General features: G+C 36.4%; 1 protein-coding gene across 4 annotated transcripts in view; it reads left to right on the top strand.

The window, feature by feature from the left end:
• ZBBX (zinc finger B-box domain containing) overlaps positions 1-24,813 on the top strand; it is a 111,578-nt gene that overhangs the window by 25,916 nt on the left and 60,849 nt on the right. For all 4 annotated transcript variants that reach the window (XM_079922371.1, XM_079922369.1, XM_079922370.1 and 1 more), the window contains one exon: positions 1,820-1,915. In XM_079922371.1, coding sequence (XP_079778497.1) covers positions 1,820-1,915 — 96 coding nt within the window. The remainder of the gene's footprint in view (positions 1-1,819; positions 1,916-24,813) is intronic.

Below are 24,813 nucleotides of genomic sequence, written 5' to 3'. Positions count from 1 at the left end.
TGATATATATATTATATATATTCTTTTTTTAAAAAATAATTAATTAATTTATTTTTGGCTGTGTTGGGTCTTCGTTTCTGTGCGAGGGCTTTCTCTAGTTGCGGCAAGTGGGGACCACTCTTCATCGCGGTGCGCGGGCCTCTCACTATCGCGGCCTCTACCGTTGCGGAGCACAGGCTCCAGACGCGCAGGCTCAGTAGTTGTGGCTCACGGGCCCAGTTGCTCCGCGGCATGTGGGATCTTCCCAGACCAGGGCTCGAACCCGTGTCCCCTGCATTGGCAGGCAGATTCTCAACCACTGCGCCACCAGGGAAGCCCTGTATATATATTCTTTTTCAGATTCTTTTCCCTTATAGGTTATAAAAAAATATTGAGAATAGTTCTCTGTGCTATACAGTAGGTCCTTGTTGGTTATCTATTTTATATATAGTAGTGTGTATCTGTTAATCCCAAACTCCTAATTTATACCCCCCTAAATTTAGTCTCCTTTTCTTCATCCAATACACTCTAGTGCCTTCTTACTCCCTGTGTGGTCTGCACCCAGCAGCTGCATGGGCATCACCTGGGATCTTATTAGAATGCAGGATCTTGGGTCCCATTCCAGACTTCCCAAACCAGCGTGTGCACTGTAAGGAAATCCCAGGAGATTTGTATGCATGGTACAGTTTGAGAAGTGTCACTGAATTGCGCATCAGGTCACCAGTGACCCGTACAAGGCAGAAGAACCTGGTCTGTCTCTCCCCAGTCTGCCCCAGCTGCTTTATGCTTATTATACCCTGAGAGAGGGGAGAGGAAGGAGGGGGAGAAGGGTGGTGGGCACCCTAAAGGGAGAGGAAATGAAAGAGAGCTAAAGGGAGTGTGAGCTCCTTGGCACAGACTTTCTGACACTGTCTCTCCAGGCCTCATGCTTTCTTATTTGTACTACTGGATGTTCTCAACCTAGGCCAAACTCAAGAAAAGGGGGGCTACTAGCCATTTGCACTATTTTTTTTTATCATACTGTAAAGGGTGTTAGAGTGGCTGTACGTCTGCACAGTAGTAATTACTCTTGCAGTAAAAATTCCATTTCCTTTTCTCACTTTCACCCTTGCTTGGCACCATCATAGGTAGAGATATATCACATTTTCCAACTTATCCGCAAATTTAAAGAATGACATTTTAGCACCATAGAGAACTTGCAAGACAAATATACACTTGTCTGTAATCATTTCACCAGTCATAAACATTGCTGACATGTTGATGAAGATCCATCCAGTTTTTTTTCTTACACTTTTTTTCCTTTGAGGAATCTCCTAAGAATGCTTTTAAAACAACATTTTGAGAATCACCAGTGAAGTAGTGCCGTTCAAAGAAGACTGTGGGGAATTTTGGAGACAAATAGTATACACATCCTTTGAAACTAATTGTGTCATGTAAATCAATACAGAAAGATAAAAGAACTCATAATGAAATAGTTTTGACCCAGAGATATTGCTGTTAATTTTTACCAGGTTAAGAAGTTTGATCTGAGGTTGCCGTTTTTTTAGTGATTTATTCAGAAATTGTACATACATACATGCACCTAACACATATATCTAAAACCTACTTACAGCTGTTATATTTATTTTGCTATGAGAGTAGTTAAAGTTTATAAGTTAATTTTTCTCAAAGTTACATCTTAACTGAGACAAATGTTGTCCCGTTTCCTTGGGCTTCTCAGTTCGGCCGACATCTAGGTGTGTAATTGGAGAAGTAAAGATGAGAGCAATGAATTTTTTATGCAAGTGTTTTCTCAAAGTCATATTTTATAAGATTGTATGATTTTTCAATATCTTTTAAGGTATGCCTTGAATGTGGAGAAGATTATTGTTCAGGATGCTTTGCTAAAATTCATCAAAAGGGGGCACTGAAACTCCATAGAACAACTCTTTTGCAGGTATGACTGTTTAAAACTCTTTACTTGTAGTGTATTTATAAAATGTTTCCACACAAAGACATATAAAACATGTTTAATTATCTAGAATTTAGGATGCTTTGCATTAATTTGTAAAATTCTATTATCTACAGTCTTTACATATAACTTAAAATTATTTTACTGAATGCTAATCTGGATTTTATTTTGCTGTTTAAACTGTGCTTTAATACAGCTCCTGGAACACTTAGCTTGATTAGAGTTTTTACATTACACATTCTATCTGTGAACTTGACATCTGAAAATTAGACAATATTTTTATCTATCGTGGTTTCAAATGAACACATGATTTGTTTTAAGTATTACTTCTATCTAGTTTATAAATAGAAATCTCTTGTTTTCTTCTCATGTTTATTTTTTAAAAATTTGTCTTTTATTTGTCCTCCCCCACTATTTTTTATTTTTTTATTTATTTTATTTATTTATTATTATTTTTTTTTTGCGGTACGCAGGCCTCTCACTGTTGTGGCCTCTCCCGTTGCGGAGCACAGGCTCCGGACGCACAGGCTCAGCGGCCATGGCTCACGGGCCCAGCCGTTCTGTGGCATGTGGGATCCTCTTAGACCGGGGCACGAACCCGCATCCCCTGCATCGGCAGGCGGACTCTCAACCACTGTGCCACTAGGGAAGCCCCCCACTATTTTTTAAATACGCTTATCTCTCAGGTTTCTACTTTTCCTCCTACATATCACAAACTTTTATTTATCCTCATATAGTTGTTTTTTGAAATGCCTAAACTCAAACCCTGTCAGATGGCTTTAAGATTCTAATACTTAGACAATAATTATGGTTAAATATTGATATAACATTATACCAGTTACGTTTGATGATGCATTGTTTTGTCATAGATTTCATTCATTGTGCAGGGTCAGTGCTAGGCAGTGACCCTACACAGATGAATAACACTAGGATCCTCCTCTTAAGGACCTGGAAATAAAAGTGAGAGTTGAGTACCTTGTATAATGGATTGAAGGGTTAAATATTATCTTGTAAATTTTAATATTGATATCTGTATTTAGAAAGGTCACTGGTAGACTTCAATCTTTACATGTTGCTTCAACATATATAAATATTGGTAGCTCTCACAGATGCTGATGACCCACGTCATGATAACCACAAAGCATAAAACTGACCTTACTTTTTTATCAGTATTTACTGAAGTCTGTTAACTTTTGAGTGGCTAGTCAGTGTTGAGAGCCTTCTGGCAGAAGTGATGGAGGGAAAACAAAAGGAAATCCACCAACTACTCCCCTGCCTCAGGAAGTATCCTAAGACTGGACAGTCACAGGAAATGAAAATTAATGTATACAAAAGTGAGTGTCATTGTTAATATGCAAATAGTATAGAATTTAACTAAAGGTACTCCACTGTAGGGGTAAGGAGTGTAATTTCCCACTGTGAATTCTTGTAAGAATTTTCCATTCAATGATTTATTCAGCACATTTTCTGAATTACCGCTCAGTGAATTTAGGCACTGTGCTAGCTGGTGTGGAGGGTACAAAGAAGAATCAGACATGGCTCCTTCCCTCAACTTCAGTATTTGACCTTCAAGATTTATCTAAGTCTGATTCTCTTTTCTCTCTCCCTTCCTTCCCCTCTTTCTTCCAGACCTCTGTCCCTTTCTGCTTCTCTCTCTCAGTCCTCCCCCACCCCCCACATTCAATTTCAAAACACAGTCAGACTTTGCCATGATATGGTTTATTGTAATCCAGAGGCAGATATGACATGGGTCAAATCGTGCTTACTAAAAGTTATGTGACATAGCATATGTATAGTAAACATTGAGTATTTTTCTATTCCATGTTAATGTCATTAAAATGGATATATTAGATAACATAGAAGATGATTTTTGTAAATTATATTCTTATAAAATTCTAAATGTGGAATTGATGCTGAAGTGAGAGAATTAATACTAACTGAGTGTAAGCTTCATCTCATCCCAGCATCACATTTTCTAGTTTTGGTTGCAGGGGAGGAAAGGTTGGTAAGCCAGAAATAGCAGAATGGTATTTAGGTTCCTAGTGAATTTCTAATTGTAGAAGATGCATTCATCTCTAGAAATTAACATAAATGAATTTCATAATATGTATACAAATCAAAGAACATAGCAAGTAATAATGAATCCTTGAGAGTTTTTTTTCAAACACAGGGATTCTCTTATGTATATATTTTAAAGTTAAATAATGATAAATAGCTATATATCTTCTATATTTATGTTACTCTTCTGGATTGCCCTCTAGTCTGTGGAGACCAAAGTTGCTACTTGGTGCTATCTTGAGGATTTTCCTGGGAAGTTCATTGTCTGCTGGGGAAGTCAGATTGTGAGGCTGACCCTTGGAAAAGAGCAAACAGAGACCACCTGTATTGGGAGCTAAACATACATGGTTACTACTCTCTTTGTATATAACATCATTTTATGTACCCAGATTGCTAAGTAATGAAATACTTTGAAGGAGCTATCTTTTTTTAGGTAATTCAAGTAAAATTTGAGCCTTTATTTTATTCAACTAAAATTTTAAAATTAAAAAAAGTTTTTTTAAAGGAAGCTATTTCAGAATATATAACCTACTCCCTCCAATCTTAGTAAAGTGTACAGTGGACAGAGTCTCACTATATATTGGTGACTCCTGCCCATTACGTTGACCAGTAGCTGTTATAACAGTTAATAGGAGGTCTCAACTAGCTGATGTAATATGTGTCACTACACATTCATCCTCAGAGATTTGCTTTTCCGGTTAGTACTTTATTTTTGCTCCTCTATCATGGCCTTACCCATTCTCTGCCATCCCATCGTGAATTTAATCCATTGTCCCGTTAGCTATCTGCCATTTTCTTATTATTTCTGTGCACTATTTAGCCCTTTTTCTTTTTTCAGTCATCTTGCTTTTTTCTTCTTGTTTCCATCATTGTTCCCTGTGCATTAAGATAAGGTTCTTGATGCTGTTGTGTCTTGGCCTGATGGCCATTGTTCAGCAGCGAGTGGATACCTCTTTCTGTTTAGCCCTCATTAACCAGCCATAGCATTTTTAGTTTTCCACCACTTTGGTAACTGTCAAAGTCATGAGATTTTTTTTTGTACACCTGTAACTTATATAATATTGTACAGCAACTGTATCTCAATTTTAAAAATATGCAAACTGTGAAGACAAAGAAAAAGAAGTCATGAGATTTTTTTTTGTTGACTGTTGAATTCATACCTAATCTGAGAAGTTAGAGCAGACATCTTATATCTGAATATTAAGCATTACTATATAAAAAGCAGGCATTCTAGGCTAATGACTGCTATACTTTATATTATTTAACCTATGTTGGCATTTCTGGTTATTATGAAGAATAGCTTATTTTGAGTGTTGTTAATCATTTCAGCCCCCAGCCTACATACCAGTGAGTCTTTACAAAGTTCACAGTCAGTAGGGACCATTTTGTCCTGGCATATTTTGTTTCACTTAAGAGATAAATCCCTGAAAAATTGAAGACAAACTATTACCATTTCAATGTTGACTAACATAATTTCAAAGGGTCTTTCTTTTGATTTACGATTGATTAATACTTGGAAGTGATTTCAGCACAAGTTTTTTTTTTTTTTTTTTTTTAACCTTCTCTAACCTCTGTGAAATAGTTAATGATCTGCAAAATGATGTGTAAATTCATGAGGGGAATTACCAAGGATGAAAATTCTACTTCTGTATTTAGAATGATTTTCAACACTAAGGGTTAAAACAAAAGGTTTTTTCACTTGGTAAGCCTCACATTGGTGAAAAATAAGGCCTCAATATATCAGGAATTCCTATTTCCTTTTAACAACAAAAGATCAAAGAAGAGACAAGGTTAATCAGAGATAAGGGAAAACGGGGGGGGGGGGAAAAACAGACAAAAGGCATTTCATTGTGAAGTGTGACATGCGCAAGGGGAGGCTGGATTAAGAAAATCATTAATAGATTCTGGTATATATATTTTCTTAATTAGAATGGAGATTTTCTTAACTGGAAAGGAGAGACCTTGGGAAGAGGGGTGGTTAGTAATGAGAGAAGAGATAACTGAGGTAGACTTTCTATGTTTTCTAATATGAGGCATCTATATGCAGCCTCTTCACTTTTTTAACTACGAAGTAAGGTATACCTACATAAATATGGATTATAAGTGGGAGTATTTGTTTGCTTGAACGTACCTACAGGAAAATAATTACCAGGCAGAACCTCAGTTATCATAATACTATTTATGCTTTCCGACTTTGGTAGAAAAATGTTCGATTTTTTTTCTTTCATTTGACAATGACCAGTATCAGCTTTTAGGCTCACACTACCGTTATTCTGTTAATGTTCAGGATAATACAGTAATTTTAGGCCATAGCTGGTCCTTTGGATAATATCGTGGTTGCTTACTTGGATGATCCTAATGTACCCGTTTTAAATGCTGTGTACACACATAATGTAGATGCTATGTGTGCCACCCAGATCTTCCTCTTTAGAAATGAGACACTCACCGCCCTAGCTGCCTGGAATGTTGCCTGCATTTGTATCATAGTTGAGCCTCTCCCCTGGAATTGCCTTTGCCCAAAGAGAACTGCCACCTCCAAGCCTACACTCCATCCCTGGAGGCAGCCAATCCTCTGGGCCAATATCTGGTCTATGTTAGGGTACAAATTCCCAGCTACCTCTTGCCTCAATTGGGGACAACTCCGATGGGCCATCACAGCTCCTCCCTTGGGATTGGCAGTTGCATCAAATTCAACTCTCTTCTTTGCCCAGTTCTGCTTCCTTCACTCGCCCACAGGTGTTCTTCTCAGAGAACTCCCCAGTAAAAGTCAGGCAGGCAAATCTCAGAATTGGTTTCTTGGCCAACCTGACTTGTGACAATATGTAATTCAGAATGAGATTACAGTATAGATAATTGTTGGCCAGTTTCAGAGTGTACTGCAATTTTTGAAGGGCAATATATAACATCTCTTTCTTCACTTTCCATGTTCTAAACCAATTGAGAAACAGGTGTTAGAGTCAGAGGGTAGCAATCAAAATATCAGTTTTATTATCGATACAATCAGAATTGGTGGTTGTAGCATGGGTGTTCAGACAGATCAGCTTCCTGATATTTCCTGGAACTGAACTTTTTGCCCTCCCCCCTGCCCCAGTGTTATAGACAGGGCAGGACCTACCCAGAAAAACTCCTTAATGGAGATCTAGACTGGAATACATCCCTCTCTGGACAGGTAGCCCTTGGAGAACCCAGAAAGGGCAGAGGTCAGCACACTCACTTTCTTCTCCCAAAGTCTCACAAATAAGATAGAAATATAAGGATGGGGAGTAAATGTTCCCTCAAAAAGGAATTATCGTAAATTCACATGATTTTAGAGTCCAGGTAATGTCAATATCCTAAAAAATTTATAAATTTGCTATTTATAAATATTAGTGTTACACATAAGAAAAAATAAGTATTTAAAATATATATAAACAACTGAGTATTGGCATGCTTTTCTTTCTTAAATATAAATAATTCTGTATGATTCAATATGATTATAACTTAGAACTTCTGTCAAAGGATTTTTTAAACTATATTGTTACTGACTTTTTACTCTTTTATCTCTTCTGATAAATTTCAAATCTTGTAAGGAGAGGAACTATTTCTGTCATGTTCATCACTGTATTCTTAGTGCTTAACATTGTACCTGGCATGTAAAAATCTCATTTTTGAATGAGTGAAAGCATGAATAAATCCTGAATGATATGATCAAGCTCGTGAAATAATTTAAAATTACATTTTAAATGGCAAAGTTTATTTCTCTCTAAATTTTGAAAACCAAAGATGGGACAATTAAAAGAATGTATGGTATGTTAATATGTTATGTTGGTGAAGGGTTAAGAAAAGCTTTTCCTCTTGTGTCTGAGAATTTGACCTTTAGTTAACTTTCTAGCTCTTTTCCTGGGAAACAGATAAAGGTCGTAATGTCACCTATGTTCCTAGACAACATATTCACGGTAAACGTGACTCCTCATTGGCAAATTGCATCTAATGGGAGGGCTATAAATACTTGGGGTAAGCCACAGCTCCCTGAACATGGCAAGCTTTGTAGCTGACACGTGGGCTGTGGGGCTCTGGAAACCTGCAGATGGGGATTGACTCTGGTGGGAAATAAGGCTTCTAAAACAGGTCTGTCCCTCATCTATCTGAGCTGTACTTCTGCGTGAACTATTGCAAGACTCCCAAGAATAACAACTGATGCCGTCTCATTGGTAAACTGTTGTTCCTCTTCTTATCCTTGTAAGCAGACTGTTGCCAAGAGTGGTTTACTGACAGCCTGGTGAGTCTGAAAGTTTAGTTTACCCAGGTAGACTCCTTGGAGGGCATTGCAGTTAAGTCTTTGATTAACCAAAATTTCTAAAGACAGAATGATGGCTTACCCAAAAGATAGATCAAGAGCACTTATAGAGGCATCATAGACAAGAATTTTTTAAAAACAGTTTTATTAAGATATAACTCACATACTATACAACTTATCCATTTAAAGTTTATAATTCAATAGATTTTAGTACATTCACGGGTATGTGCAACTATCACCACAGTTAATTGTAGAACATTTTTATCACTTCAAAAAGAAAGCTGCACCATTTTGCTACTATTCCCATCCCCCCTACCATCCTCCCTGTAATCCCCTGGCAGCGACTTATCTACTTTCTGTCTCTATGGATTAGCCCATTCTAGATGTTTAATATAAATTGAATCATACAACATGTGGTCTTTTTGACTAGCTGCCTTTACTTAGTATAATGTTTTCAAGTTTCATCCATGTTGTGGCATGTATCTGTGCTTCATTTATTTATGGCCAAATAACATTCCATTGTACGGATATATCACATTTTATTTATCCATTCATTGTCTGATGGACATTTGGCTGTTTCTACCTTTCGGCCATTATGAATAATGCTGCTGTGAATATTTATGGACAGGTTTTTGTGGGCATATGTTTTAATTTTTCGTTGCTATATCTCTAGTAGTGGACTTGCTGGGTTGTATGGTAACTCTAGTATTTAATTGTTTGAGGAACTGCCAGAGTGTTTTCCAAAGTGGCTGCTCCATTTCATACCTATCAACACAATATGAAAGTTCTGATTTCTCTGTGCCCTAGCCAACAGTTATTAATCTCACTTTTTGACCTAGTGGGCGTGAAGTAGTATCTCATTACGGTTTTCATTTGCATTTTCCCGATTACTAATTATGTTGAACATCTTTTCATGTGCTTGTGGCCATTTTGCAGTGCTAGGGTTTAATGCAGAGGTGGCCTGAATTCATCTCAAAGGGAAAAGAGGGTGTTTCTGTAATATTTATGCTAAAAGAATCTTTAAGATAAAACTCATATATGCAAGCTCAGAAGCTTGCAGAGATGTTGTGAGGATCTGATTAAATGACAACAAATATAAAAGTATTCTGCTCATAGCAGGTGCTCCATGCATTAGGTTTTATTAGTCAGGATATAGTATTTGTAGAAATTCAATGCAGTTCTTAGACCATCTAAATTTAGAGTCTAGAAAACAAAGTATTTTAATGATAATGACTCTAAAGAATGAAATGGTTACTTTTGGTTTTAGGGAGTTTTAAAAAGTGTTATAGTAATACATATTTTGGAAGACTTTTGTGAAAATACAGTGAGGTAAAATTTTAGAAAAATACAGACCTCTTCCTTATCCAAATAGAAAATAATAGAAGCTCAATATTAGAGGGGACCATAAAGATCATTAGTCTGAGAACCTGTGACTTGCCAATAGAATGTGACAAAGGTCAAGTGGGTTTGCAGATGTAATTATGGTTTCAAATAAATTGATTTTGAGTTATCAAAAAGGAGTTGATTCTGGGTGGACCTGGCTTAATCACATGAAAGCTCTTAAAAGGGAGACCGAGGCCCTCCCTGAGGTCAGAGAGATCCTCTAGTTGGCTTTAAAGAAGTAACCTGCCCTGTAGTGAGAGGGCCTGGGAGAGGGAGAGGGCCACATAGCAAGAAAGTGTGGGCAGCCTCTAGGAACTGAGAGCAGCCTCAGGCTGGCAGCAAGCAAGAAAACCGGAACTTCAGTCCTGTAGCCTCAGGAACTGAATTCCGTCAACAACCCTGTGAGCTTGGAAGAGAACCCCAAACTCAGGAAGGAATGCAGCCTGGCCCACACCTTGCCTGCAGCCTTCTAAGATCTTGAGCAGAGCATCCAGTTAAGCTGGAACTAGACTCTGACTCATGGAACTCATGAGATAATAAATGTGTGTTGATTAAAAAAAAATCATTAGTCTAACCACATGTCTGACCCTTTAATCAATCACATTGATGCTGATTATTTGAGGAGTCTTTATAATTTACAGGTGCTACCCATATTATCTTACAGGTTTTTCATGGAGTCTGACAAATTTTACAGTAGTTTTTTCTTTTTTACTATATTTTATGTTCATTGGTATTTATGGGATAAAAATTGTCAATTGTGATGTACTATTTATACATAGTAGTAGCATTACTATGTATAAGAAAACGAATGAAAAACTATTGATTGTTATTTATTAGTGAGTTTATTCTGCTATGCCTAAAAATCTGTAATTCAAATCATTGCATATTAAATCATTTGTTCTTCATGTATCTCAAATATGTGTAATTGCTAAAAGCAGCTAACTCATCTGGATACGTTATACATGTAATATTAGTTGAAAACAGTAGTAAGTACTTGCTAAGATAATTAATATAGTGTATAATTATATGGCATCAAAACTGCAAATAGAAAGCAGATTGCAGGTGTGAATTTCCTAGGTTGTTTTCTTGTTGCTATTCTGGCTCACTTTTAAGAATGCTCTCTAAATAGAATTTTTAATGTTGCAATAAAATTTGAAAGGCTGAGATCACATTTTGTTATTTTTCTTAATAGCAAGTGATTTAAAAATTTTGACAATATATTATTTTTTAGCTATTACATTTATATGCTATATTGTCTTATTTTTAAATAGTTTAATGGCATTAAGTGTGTTTTATGTTGTTACTCTCACGTTACTTTATGATAGTACTAAATATTGAGTCCAGATTACTTTATTTGACATTTACTGTCTATTGAATAGTAAATTGCATTTATTATCTGAGACCTGTGTCCAGGTACTTGCTTTTTTTTTTATTATCCCTTATGTGTCAAGAAGGAATAATAACACATAAATCTTTGATTAATAAAACCTGTGGTTTCCATTAGACCTTTGGCGGAAAGGTAAATCTAAGGGTCCTTTAAGTTCTACTTAAAGTTATATTGAAATGATGCTGGAATAAGCAATAAACTTCAGTCAAATGAATTTCACACTTCCAGGATTTGATTCCTAACTAGCTTGCAATAAGTAGTTCTTTGTACCATTGACATTTTTGTACTACTCATGCAAATTTCATATCTGTTTTTAGAAATATGATGAGCAGAACTGGATTTGAAACATGATTCTGTTGTGAGTTTCTCTGTTGCAATTTTCTTTCATCCTATAAATATTTAGTTTTCTCCTGCTTCTTCATGTATTTATATGGGGACTTTTAGTCAAACTCTGTTTTTCTTTCTAGTGTCTGCTATATTGAAATTCCTGTCCTTTGTTTCTTTATCTTTCAGCTGGCCTGAAGTTGACTTTTTTCTTTCTTTCTTTTGATCCTAACAGTAGATGAAAACTTTGGTCAAGTCCTTTATTTATGGATACCTTTTACTTCAACTTTCATGGAAAATTCAGAGTTGACCCTATGGTAAAGCCTATTTTTAGGGAATATATTTGTACTAAGACTATCTGTAAAGGTGGGTTCATCAGAAAAGCAAAATAACAATTTGCTCTAAGAATAGAGTATATATTTTAATAATGTGAAAAAATTGAGAGATGAAGCTCCATCTTGATCTCAGAGAGACAGCAGCAGGGTCTTAGTTCCCTGCCCAGGAATCGAACCTGGGTAGCCTCAATGAAAACCAGGGCTCAGCTACCTGAGCTACCTGAGCAGAATCCTAGCTACCAGGGGCTAGAGGCTAGAAGCAAAGTTCCCCCGGCTCTTGCCCCATTTGAAAAATCAATTTCTTAAGGAGGCAAAAACTGTAAAAACAGGTACAAAGTTTATTATTAGAGACACAGTGCAACATGTGGGGGAGAACACAGAGAAACTGTTTTTTTATTTAAGACAGAAGCAAGGCAGAAATACACACCTGGAGAGAAAGGGTGTGGGCGTCCTCCCTAATGAGGAAGAGTGTAGTAAAGAGATGGTTAAATCATTTGTACAGGGCAGTTAGTCTGGTCTTTGTTTACCTTTGACCAGTTATCTCACTTCTCTTCCCACATCTGACCTGTTCTAGGACACTCCTCAACATGCCTGCGCATGTTGAGTTTTACCAAGATGGATTCCAGCACAGAGGCTAGTGGGAGGTTTGACAGCACCTATTATGGGGTGGCGCCCCTCCCTTTTGACCCCCAAGGAGCCTTTCTGCACATGTGCAGTCGGGGAGGTCTCCTTGACCTCAAGAGTGGTCATCTTATCTCTTTACTCCAGCAGAGCTCAGCTCCTGTCATTAACTTGGTCCTTGAAGTGTCTAGGGAAAACAAAGCTCCAATTTTACTCCGCTTGACAAATACCATCTGTCCAGCCCAGGGACCCATCCACCTCTTACCTCAGTCTTTTTCATTCTTGTTTATTGGGTTAGGATGTTCATAGTTATGTATTTTTATAAATAATTTTTACTCTGCAAAGATAGTTTTACTAGGTGGAAATTTCATGGGCTTATTGCATCTTATCATAGATACATGATAATTTGAGAAAATTTATCTGCTTGGTATGTTTAGTATTCCTTCTTTTCTATGTAGCTTCCAACTCAGAGAGATTTAGTCTCGTTTGTTATTGTTGATTTTAGTTAACGGGATCCTTACATTATCATCATGCACTGTATTTAATATATATATATAAATATATAAATAGAAATATGCTAGCAAAATAATCTGTGGAGGTTTCTTTGGATAAATATACCTTGAGCAAATGTTTTGATGAGTTTTAATAAAAAAGTATATTTTACTATAAATTAAAGCACAGTTCTTTAGTGTACATGTATTACTGCCGTAGCAATATACAATTTCTGAAAAACTTCCCATTCTGGATAATCCCCTACCTATCTAATAGGGCTCCAGGAAAAATTAGGGTTAGGGGAAGGCCACTCAAATCCCATGGCACTTTGTAATCAGAGCCCTAAGAAAAACAGTTAACCATCCTTATAAAACCACTGGCACATGTTCCTTGAGGACTTGTGTTTCCTTCTCTGTGATATAGGTTCTGGTAGTAATTCACTTCTAATGACATCATTTTTGTCAAAATGAAAACTCTGAATCAAACTGTTGCCTCCTTTCTTAATCCAGTGTTTTAAATCAGAGAGTATCTTTATTACTTCTTCATCTGCACTCACATTTTTTCCAGATAGCTTAACTTAGTGGAATGCATGGTCATTAACGTCATTAAAGTAGTCTGTACTTGCACTGTGGGGAGGCATTTTTATAGATTTTCAGCTTTTTTTTCCCCCTAAGATCTTTATAAATTGCTAAGATTTTGGCTTTAATTGTGAGACAGCTTGCCCCCGATTGCCTCAAAACAGTAATGTGCTGGAAAAGAAAAACTTAAGAATCAATAAAACTCCATAGTTTTATGCTGACATCATTCCCTTATTTACCAATTGCATGTGAGTTAATTCATATCAAAGAAACCAGAAAAAACTGTACTTGGGAAAATATTCTCTATATGGGAGGGAAGTGTTTTCTCAAAAGTAAGGCCAAAAAACCCTATATACCTACACACATATATATATACATATATATATATATAAATATATATATATTCCTTTTTTAAAAATTCCATTAGTGCATAATTTCATCTTCCTGAAATGATTTTTATAGTTAAAAGCTATCCAAATTCCAACTGTGTTCAACAGTCATTGTAACCAGTGAATTCATAATGTTTCTTGGGTTCTGTGTATATGTAACACAATTTTTTCTGTGTATGTATATATGTGTACACCTCTGTCTCTACCTCTATTATCTATTTGCCTAGCAAGTACCAATAAAATAACAAAACTCTTCTACAGGAATTAGAGTTTTCCATTTTTTTAAATGTTTATTTATCTATTTATTTTTTTATTTTTTTATTAGTCATCCATTTTATACACATCAGTAGAGTTTTCCATTTTTAATACAAGGCTGTGGTTGCAGTAAATCTCTTCTAAAATTTTGCAACTGGAAAATCAGTGAAATTTAGGACCATGAAAAGAGACATTTCAACATTTTGTTTCAAACTTAGGAAGTAACGTCGGTCTAAATCACATGTGAACTTCTTTGAGCTGGAACTTCTGGATCATATAAGGATGCATGGTTATGACAACATGATTATTAATGTTGCTGGATAGCCAGGGTTTGGGATGATGGTGCTAGAGTTTTGAAACACTGACACTACCATAAAGTGTATCATTTTTCTAACTAAACTGGAACTTTTACTGTTGGACCTTAACTTCTATAAGGTGCCATCCATTCCAAAATGCTATAAAATATCAACCCTCTTTACTTTGATTAATGATACATTGTCAGAGTGATGAATTCTTCTAGAGTGTAATTTGAAAGATAATATCATTCTAGGGAGAAAAAAAAAGTTCAGGCGAGAAGTTAGAACAGTTACCCGATGAAATCCTACCATCATGCAGTGTAGTGAAGGCTGTGGGGAACTCTGGAAATGCTGGTAGTAAATCACATTCTTTGGCTTTAGTTTAAGCCTCTCTCTTACAGTGAGATATATGATTTACTATGTGCCCTGAAGGCTGTTTTGTCTTGATTTTTAAACATTTTTGGCATGTAGAGAAGTTGCACAGGTCATTTTATTCAATTTTAGTCCCCTCTGCCTCCTATTAGTTGCTACCTATGAGTACTGCTATATGTAAATTTTTATGAAGATGGAAATGAAATTATCTTGGAGTTTTTAAAATTTTTTTTTATTGTGGTAAAAGTCACATAATATAAAACATACTATTTTAACCATATTTAACTGTGCAGTTCAGTGGCACTAAGTACATTCACATTGTTGTGCAACTCTCACCATCATCCATCTCCCGAATTTTTAACCTTCCTGAAAGTGAAACTCTGTCCCCTTTAAACACTAACTTCCCATTCTTCCTCCCCAACCCCTCCCCACCCCTACCCCTCGGCCCCTGGCATTGACCAGTGTACTTTCTGACTCTATGAATCTGACTATTCTAGGTACCTCGTATAAGTGGAATCAACAGTATTTGTCTGCACCTAATGTATATTGAAATGTATTTCTAAGGTTAACTTAATAAATGTCCTGCAAACAGATTGTACCTTCTTTTTTTTTTTCCTGTGCTATACACATTTACCATTGCAACCAAAGAATAAAATACCTAGGAATAAACCTACCTAAGGAGGCAAAAGACCTATATGCAGAAAACTACAAGACACTGATGAAAGAAATCAAATATGACACAAATAGATGGAGAGATATACTATGTTCTTGGATTGGAAGAATCAGCATTGTGAAAATGAGTATACTACCCAAAGCAATCTACAGATTCAGTGCAATTCCTAATTACCAATGGCATTCTTTACAGAACTAGAACAAAAAGTTTTATAATTTGTATGGAAACACAAAAGACCCCAAATGGCCAAAGCAATCTGGAGAAAGAAAAATGGAGCTGGAGGAATAAGGCTCCCTGACTTCAGACTATACTACAAAGCTACAGTAATCAAGACAGTATGGTACTGGCACAAAAACAGAAATATAGATCAATGGAACAGGATAGAAAGCCCAGAGATAAACCCATGCACCTACGGTCACCCAATCTATGACAAAGGAAGCAAGAATGAACAAGGAGAAAAGACAGTCTCTTCAGTAAGTGGTGCTGGGAAAACTGGACAGCTACATGTGAAAGAATGAAATTAGGACACTCCCTAACACCATACACAAAAATAAACTCAAAATGGATTAAAGACCTAAATGTAAGGACAGACACTATAAAACTCTTAGAGGAAAACATAGGCAGAACAGTATTTGACATAAATATTTAAGTTTTAAAATTTGAAAATATCTTATAATACATATCAGTGTTATGACACAACATTTATAGTTATCTATTTTAAATATTTTATAACAATAACCTTTACATTCTTGTTCATTGGTTACTTATTACTTAAAGTGATAGTTGATATATTTTTAAGTGAAAGATAATGTGTTTTGTGTTGAAAATCTAGATGTGTTCTTCTAAGGAAAGACAAAAGGCTGCAGGGATATACACCAAACTGTTAATAGTGGTTACCCTTGAGAAGTAGTATTCATGAATTGGAAGGAACCTCTATTTCTTACTTTTTAGTATGATGGCATGATGATTTATTTTCCCTGGGTTTCTGTAATTTTTTTTTAAATGTTGCTAGTGTAAGTCTAGGTCTGTGTTACTATTCCTCAATGGGAATCTCTTGAGTGTTTGGGGCAGGAACTTTTCTTGAGGTGGACCATTTCTCACATTTCAGAATATGTAACCTGTAAACCTGGTTATCATCCATTAAATGTTAGTAATGCTCTCCAATGCTTGTGAAAACCCAAAACACCTCCCCACTCTTCAGGTTTCCTTACCTCAATTGGGAAGCACTGATCCTTGCATTAGTTAGGACTTTTTGCACTAACTTGGTCAAAAAGAGTTTTTTCTTGTTATTAAAGACCGCACAGATGTCTCATTGTATGAGAGTAGGGGTCATGTAGCTGAATCATGGTAAGAACCAGGACTGGATTTTGGAAATTGTTGAAAGACTAGGCAGACTCCTTCTTCCACTTTTTATTATTTTTTCCTGTATATCTATTTTTTTTCCTTGTAATTAACAAATTATGAAGATACATAATAGAGGATCAATGACAGAGAGACCAATGTTGCTTTCTTGATTTCAAATCTAAATCTTCATGAGCTCAACCTGGTGCCCACTTATTGTCCAGTGAACCGTGGCCCAGAGAGCAGAAATATGTTGAGCAGTTGTATTTTCCATGGTGGGGCTGGTGAGGATGAGCACTGCTGTGGGTCAGGAAGAAATTATGATAGAAGGGGACATGACAAGAGACTGAACATTCACCCTAATACAAGTCTCTGCTGCAGTCAGCCTAGTCTTGTCTATTGTTTTATTGTTTAGTCTAAATTCCTTTTATTGAGGTTTAATTTACATACTCTGAAATTCACATTATAACTGTACAATTTGATGATTTAAAAAAATAGATTTATTTATTTTTTTGGCTGCGCTGGGTTTGTTTTTCATTGCTGCACACGGGCTTTCTCTAGTTGCTGTTAGCGAGGGCTACTCTTCATTGCAGTGCGAAGGCTTCTCATTGCGGTGGCTTCTCTTGCTGTGGAGCACAGGCTCTAGGCGCACGGGCTTCAGTAGTTGTGGCATTCAGGCTCAGTAGTTGTGGCTAGTGGGCTCTAGACCGCAGGCTCAGTAGTTGTGGTGCACGGGTTTAGTTGCTCCGCGGCATGTGGGATCTTCCTGCACCAGAGCTCGAACCTGTGTCCCCTGCATTGGCAGGCGGATTCTTAACCGCTGCGCCACCAGGGAAATACCAATTCAATGATTTTTAAAGTAAATTTACAAACCTGTGCAATAATCACTACAATTGAGTTTTAGAACATTTCTATCACACCAAAAATTTCCTGGTACTTTTTTGCATTCAATCCTTGCTACCACTTTCAGCCCCGGGCAACCACTGGTCCGTTATCTGTTGCTATAGATTTGTCTTTTCTAGAAATTTCATTTAAATGGAATCATTCCTATGCAATCTTTTGTGTCTGACTTATTTCACTTAGCATAAGATTCCTGAGGTTCTTCCACAGTGTTGCATGTTCATTGCTTTCCAATGATGAATAATATTCCATTGTATGGATATATCATATTTTGTTTATTCAATCATCAATTGATGGACATATAGTTTTTTTTTTTAGACTTTTGGCTGTTAGGATAATGATGCTAGGGGTATTTCTTTGTGTACAGGTGCTTGTGAAGACATATTTTTACTGCTCTTGTGTAGGTACCTAGGGGTGGAATTGTTGAGTCCCAAGGTTAGTACTTGTTAACTTTTCAACAAACTATCAAACTATTTTCCAAAGTGTCTGTGCCATTTAACATTTCTTTTTTGTTTTTTGGGGGGTGCTGTGTTGGGTTTTCATTGCTGCATGCGGGCTTTCTCTAGTTGCGGCGAGCGGGGGCTACTCTTCATTGCAGTGTGCGGGCTTCTCATTGCAGTGGCTTTTCTTGTTGTGGAGCACGGGCTCTAGGGCACGCAGGCTTCAGTAGTTGTGGGACGTGGGCTCAGTAATTGTGGCTTGCGGGCTTTATAGCACAGGCTTAGTAGTTGTGGTGTATGGGCTTAGTTGCTCCATGGCATGTGGGATCTTCCCGGACCAGGGCTCAAACAGTGTCCCTTGCATTGGCAGGTGGATTCTTAATCACTGCACAACAGGGGAAGTCTGCCATTTTACATTTCTCACCAGTAACATGTGAGGGTTTTATTTTCTCCACATTTTTGCCAAAGCTTGGTACTGTCAGTATTTTGCATTATAGCTGTTCTACTATGTGTGTAATGATATCTTATTGTGGTTTTAATTTGCATTTCTCTAATGAAGTTGAACATCTTTTTATTTTCTTATTAGCTATTTATATATCTTTGGTGAAATGTTTATTCATATCTTTTGACCATTTTAAAATTGGGTTATTTGTCTTTGTTTATTGAGGTTTGAGTTCTTTATGTATTCTAGATATATGTCTTTATCAGATATATGATTTTCAAATATATTCTCCTAGTTTATGGCTCAACTTTATTTTTTAATACAAATTGAAAAATTCAAATTCTAGGTCTTTTACATTTCCATATACATTTTAGAATAAGATTGTCAATTTTAGGATAAGGTTGTCAATTACTACAAAAACAAACAAACACAAAACTTGATGGAATTTTGGTATAGAATATATGACATTCTCAGATCAAGTTTCATTGATCAAATTTCATAACAAAGCCTCTATTTATCTTTCTTTCATGGGTCATGTTTTTGTTTTTTTTTTTTTTTTTTTTTTTGCGGTATGCGGGCCTCTCACTGTTGTGGCCTCTCCTGTTGCGGAGCACAGGCTCTGGACGTGCAGGCCCAGCGGCCACGGCTCACGGGCCCAGCTGCTCCGCGGCACGTGGGATCCTCCCAGACCAGGGCATGAACCCGTGTCCCCTGCATCGGCAGGCGGACTCTCAACCACTGCGCCACCAGGGAAGCCCCTTCATGGGATTTTGCTAAGGATTTTATGGAGTCCACAAATCAATTTGGGGAAAATTGCCACTTAACAATATTGTCTTTCAGTCTATGAACATGATTTTGTTTCATTTATTTAGATCTCATTTAATTTCCTTTGTCAATGTTTTGTGGTTTTTAGTCTTAAGTTCTTGTGCTTTTCTGTTAAATGTTTTCCCAAGTATTTTATTCATTTTGAAGTTACTGTGTATGTAATTCTTTTCTTAATTTTATTTTCAGGTTGTTCAATGCTAGTATATAGAAATAAAATAGATTTTTGAATGTTGATCCTGAGTTCTGTGACCTTGATGAACTCACTTATTATAATAGTTTTTTTTTTTAGGTACCTTGGGATTTTCTACGTAAAGGATTGTATCCTCTACAAATAAAAGTAGTTTTACTTTTTCCTTTCCAACCTAGATGCCTTTTATTTCTTTTGCTTGTCTTAATGTGTTACCTAGAGCTGCCAGTAAATGTTAAAAAGAAGTAGTGAGTGTTTACTTCCTGGCTTTTTTTCTGATTAAGGGCAAAGCATATAGTCTTTCACCATTAATTCTGATGTTAGTTATAGGTTTTATCGTAGACGCTTTTATCAGTTTGAGGAAGTTCCTTTGTATTTCCTGTTTGTTGTGTGTGTTTCCTGCTCTTACTGAAATAATCATGCTGTTTGTCCTTTATTAACATGGCTTATTACAGTACGTGATCTTCAGATGTTTGATTGCATTACTGGGGTATAATTTCACTTGGTCATGATGCATAATTTACATGTTGGTGGATTGAATTTGTTAATATTTTGGGAAGGAACTCTGTGTCTACATTCATGTGGCATATTAAGCTGTAGATTTGTTTTCCTGAAATATGGTTATCTTCTTTGGTATCAGGGTTGTATTAGCCTTATAAAATTCATTTAGAGGTATTTCCTTGTCTGTTTTCTGTAAGTGTTTGTATTGGGTTGGTTTAATTTCTTCCTTAAATGTTGGATATAATTTGCCAGTGAAGCAATCTGAGTCTGGGATTTTTTTCATGGGAAAATGTTCAATTACTAATTCAATTTCTTTACCTTATTATTCTACTTTTCTTCTTTTTCTTGAGTCAATTTTGGTAATTTATGTCTTTCATTGAATTTGTCCATTCAGTCTAAGTTGTCCATTTGTTGGCGTAAATGTTTCAAATTCCACTATAATCCAGAAATTACTGTAGGTCTATAGCGATGTTTCTTATTTCATTATTGATTTGTTAATTTGTATTTTACTCTGTTTTTTTTCTTGGTCAGTTTAGCTAAAAGTTTATAAATTTTTAAGTCTTTCCAATTTTAGTTGCCTTGATTTTTTTGCAGTTGTTTTTATTTCATTGATTCTACTCTGATCCTTATTTTGTTAATTCTACCTCCTTTTGAACTTTTTTCTTTTCTTTTTCTACCTTCTTGAAGTGAAGCTTAGATTATGATTTTAGATTTTTCTTCCTTTCCAAAATAGCACTGAAAGCTATAACTGTCACTTTAACCACTGCTTTTACTGTATACCATACATTTCTATATGTTGTGTTTTTATTTCCAGTCAATTTTCTGATTTTCTTTGTGACTTATTTTTCATCCAAAGGTGATTTAGAAATGGGTTGTTCAACTTCTAAATATTTTATTATTTCCCAAAACTGTTTGTTCCCGATTTATATATTTTTGTTGAGATCAGAGAGCATACTTTCTATGATTTCAATTCTTATGAATTTATTAATACTTATTTTATGTGGAGCATATGTCTGTCTTGGAGAATGTTCCATGTGATCTTGAAAAGAATTCGTAATCTGATGTTGTGAGGTTGAGGGTTCTTTAAATGTTATTTAGGTCAAGTTACTTGATGTCGTTAAAGTTTTCCATGGCCTTACTGATTTTCTGCCTAGCTGTTTCATTAATTTCTGAGAAGGAGGTATTGAAATTTCTAATGGAACAGCTAGGCAGAAAATCAGTAAGGCCATAGTGTTAATGATAATGCTAATGATGTTGCTATATATGATTTTATGCTTCTAAAAGAAATTAAGAAAATAAAAGAGAAAATAAATACTTAAGCATCTTTTCTGTTTACTCATGTATTTATGCTTCCAGGCCTCTATCTTTCTTCTGGTAGATTTAATACCTTTCAGCCTTAAAACCTTTCTTTAGTATTTCTTGTAAGGCTGATATGCTAGAAATGAATGATCCTCTTTCTGACTATAAAATTATCTTTGGCAGTTTTTCCTTTCAGCACTTTGTATCATTCCATTACCTTCCGGGTCTCTATTTTTTCAGATGTGAAATCAGCTTGTTATTCATACTGATGTAGCCTTATATGTAGTGAGTCATTTTTCCCTTTTTCCTTTCAAATTTTTCTATTTGTCTTTGGCTTTCAGTAATTTGATTACGATATGTTTTGGTGTGGATCTCTCTATGTTTATCTTTCTTGGGACCTGTTGATCTTTGTGGATTTTTGAAGTGATAATTTTTCATCAAATATGAATATTTGGGGCCCTCATTTCTTAAAATTTTTATGCTCATTTCTCTTCCTCTGATATTCCCACTAAATGTATGTTGGATGCTTGATGCCGTCCCATAAGTCTTTAAAGCTGTGTTCTTTTTCTTTAATCTTTTACATTTTTCTTTTCAATTTAGATGATTTATCTTGGTCTGTCTTCAAGTTGATTGAATCTTCTTCCTTTCATTTCAAATCTATTGTTAGTTTATATAAGTCACACTCAAGAATTTTCACTTGGGTTTTTTCTGTGATTTCCATTTTTTAATCAGCGCTTATATAGATCTCATTTTCAGGATCATTCCATTAAGTGTTTGTCTGGTCCACTGCTCTTCCCAACTGGGACCAAAACCTCAGACTGTCAGAACCGAAGGTTTTCCCCATTCATTTATAACCAAATTTTCTAGTTCACTGATAATGCCAATGTAACTTCAAGACTCTGTCCTCCCCTGGCAATCAGGCATACTCCCTGTTCAGCAAGGCCAGTGTTGCCTTAGTAATTGACAGACTTGGGAAGGGACATTTAGTATAGGAGTAGCCCCATGCAGGGAAGCCTTACACTTTTACTGTTCTTCATTAATTTCAGCGTAGTTTTTCTTGAATAAATATTTCTTAATTTGTTTGCTTTTGGTTGGTTTCCAGAGTTCTGAAATGGTTTTTAACAAATTTATCCAGTTTAGCATTTGTTTTATGGTGATAGAATTATTTACTGACCTCTTCATTATACCGTCGTCAGAGGTCTATTGAATTTGGCAGGAATTCTATTTTCTGGATATTTAAACTATTTACCTTATTTACAGAGAAATAGTATGCTATCATGATCTAGATAAAATGATAGCAGTCATCTGAATGCATTTCTTTATGTCATCACTCTGCTAGGTGTTTTTCTTAAAAGATATGTATTCACAACAGCCCTGCAAGGTAGAGATTGTCTTCATTTTACAGGTGTAAACATTTAGGCTTAGAGAGGTAAATGATTTGCCCTTTTGTGCTGTTATTAATAGTGCCACTTATTTTGCCTGTGTTGACATTGACTCAGCTTGGGTATAAGGAATGAATGTTCAAATGGAATTTTTAGTCATTTTTATCTCAGTAAGTCAGTTAAATTAGATTCAACCAATATTTCTCAAGTACTTACCAGCATCAAACAATGTTCTAGTTGCAAAGCATGAAGGACAGGGCTGCAGGGAGAATTTTATATATATGTGTGTGTGTACACATTTATATATATGACATGGTCCCCCCTCTCAAGGAATCAAGGAATTCATCATCACAAAAGAGAAGATAGATATTTTCAAACAACTGTAACACAGCTGACTAAGTGTTCTGACACAGTGATTCTCAAACCTTAATGTATGTTAAATTACATATTAAACTGCAGATTCTGATTCAGTGAGTCTGAGCGGGACATAGATTTCATATTTTTAGCAAGCTTTCGGGTGACGATGATACTGTTGATATATGGATCACACTGAAAAGCAAAGCTCCAGCATAGATGTAAGCTGGGAGTTATAAGAGCACCCAGAAGACATGAGGTTTTTTTGTTGTGGTTAGTTAAGGAAGAAAACATCATCTCAAAAGGATAAACAGTTTGCTCTTGGAGTGATGTCAACATCATGGTAACATGAGATGCTCTGTCTCTCTCCTTCAGTCTACAACTAGTAAAACATCCATAACTCAGCAAAGCTTCCTCTGTCCAACACACTAGGATGCCAGAGAGTTCCACACATCTGTACATCTGGAAGTGAGTGGACTGGAACACAAAGAAGAGGCAGAACTGTTGGAGCATTGGAGGTGGTACCCATGATCCCAGCCTGCTGACCATGGCAGGTGATCCCACAGCCCCAGAGAACCCAGTAGCAGAGCACATAACTCCAGAATCCCAACTGCAGTGGCACCCATGGTCACAGGGGACCAGGCAGCAGTGCTGGCGGCAAGGGCCCACAACCGTGGTCCCTCCATCCTTGGTGGGTGCCTGTGATTCTGGCCTCCCCCTACCTTTGGCAGTGGCATCCTTGAACCTGACAACCCCAGATGCAGCAGGGGTACTCTTGACCCATGCTACTTTCCCCACAATCCGGGTGACCTTGGATGCGGTGGGGTGTCCACTACCCTGGTGTCCCCAGTGGCAATGCTAGCAACAGCAGTGACACTGGCATAGCAAGGCACCAGCAACCCCGGAGACCCAAACAGTGACAACTTGGATACTGAGTTCACCTCTGACAGAGGCAGTGGAGGGTGGGAAATGCCCATTCTCAAATATAGCCAGAGGCAGCTCAGGTAAGAGAAACCAAAAACTTGTGCTGTAGTGCCACCTACTGAAAAACAAAAGAAAGGCTTTTAATATATACCAACTTGTTTAACTGTTAGAATCAAAGCTATAAAGCTTTATCTAAATAAGACAGGTGTTTGCTACTTCAAATGCGCTGGCAGAGGAACAACTCCTCAAGCACCATGAAAAACCATGATAACACAGTATCATAAAAAGAAAATGACAATTCTCTAGAAATCGAACTTAAAGTCATAGAATAATACAATCTAACTGATAGAGAATTCAAAATAGCTGTCATGATGAAAGTCAGTGAGTTACAAGGAAACTCAGAAAGACCATTCAAATGAGCTCAGGAATAAAATTAATGAACAGAGGGAATACTTTAGCAAAACCGAAACTCTGAAAAACAGAACAAACAAAATCTAGAGCTGAAGAACTCAATAAATGAGATGAAGAAGGCATTAGAAAGCACTGGAAATAGAGACCATATGGAAAAAAGAATTAGTGAACTCAAAGATATAAATATAGAAGTGATTCAGGTAGAAGAGAAGAGAGAACTAAGACCTTTTAAAAATGAAGAAATTCTATGAGAACTATCCAGCTCCATTAGGAAAGGCAGCATAAGGATAATGGGTATCCTAGAAGGAGAAAAGAGGGAGAAGGGAGCAGAGAGTTTATTTAAAGAAATAATAGCTGAGAACTTCCCAAATCTGAAGGATCTGGAGATACCAGTCCAGGAAATTAAGAGAACACATTATTATTATCTCAGTGCAAAAA

The sequence above is a fragment of the Stenella coeruleoalba genome, assembly GCF_951394435.1.
Source record: "Stenella coeruleoalba genome assembly, chromosome: 5".
Taxonomy (NCBI): Eukaryota; Metazoa; Chordata; class Mammalia; order Artiodactyla; family Delphinidae; genus Stenella; species Stenella coeruleoalba.
The sequence above is the reverse complement of the archived record's forward strand: the minus strand, read 5'-3'. Positions and strand labels throughout refer to the sequence as shown.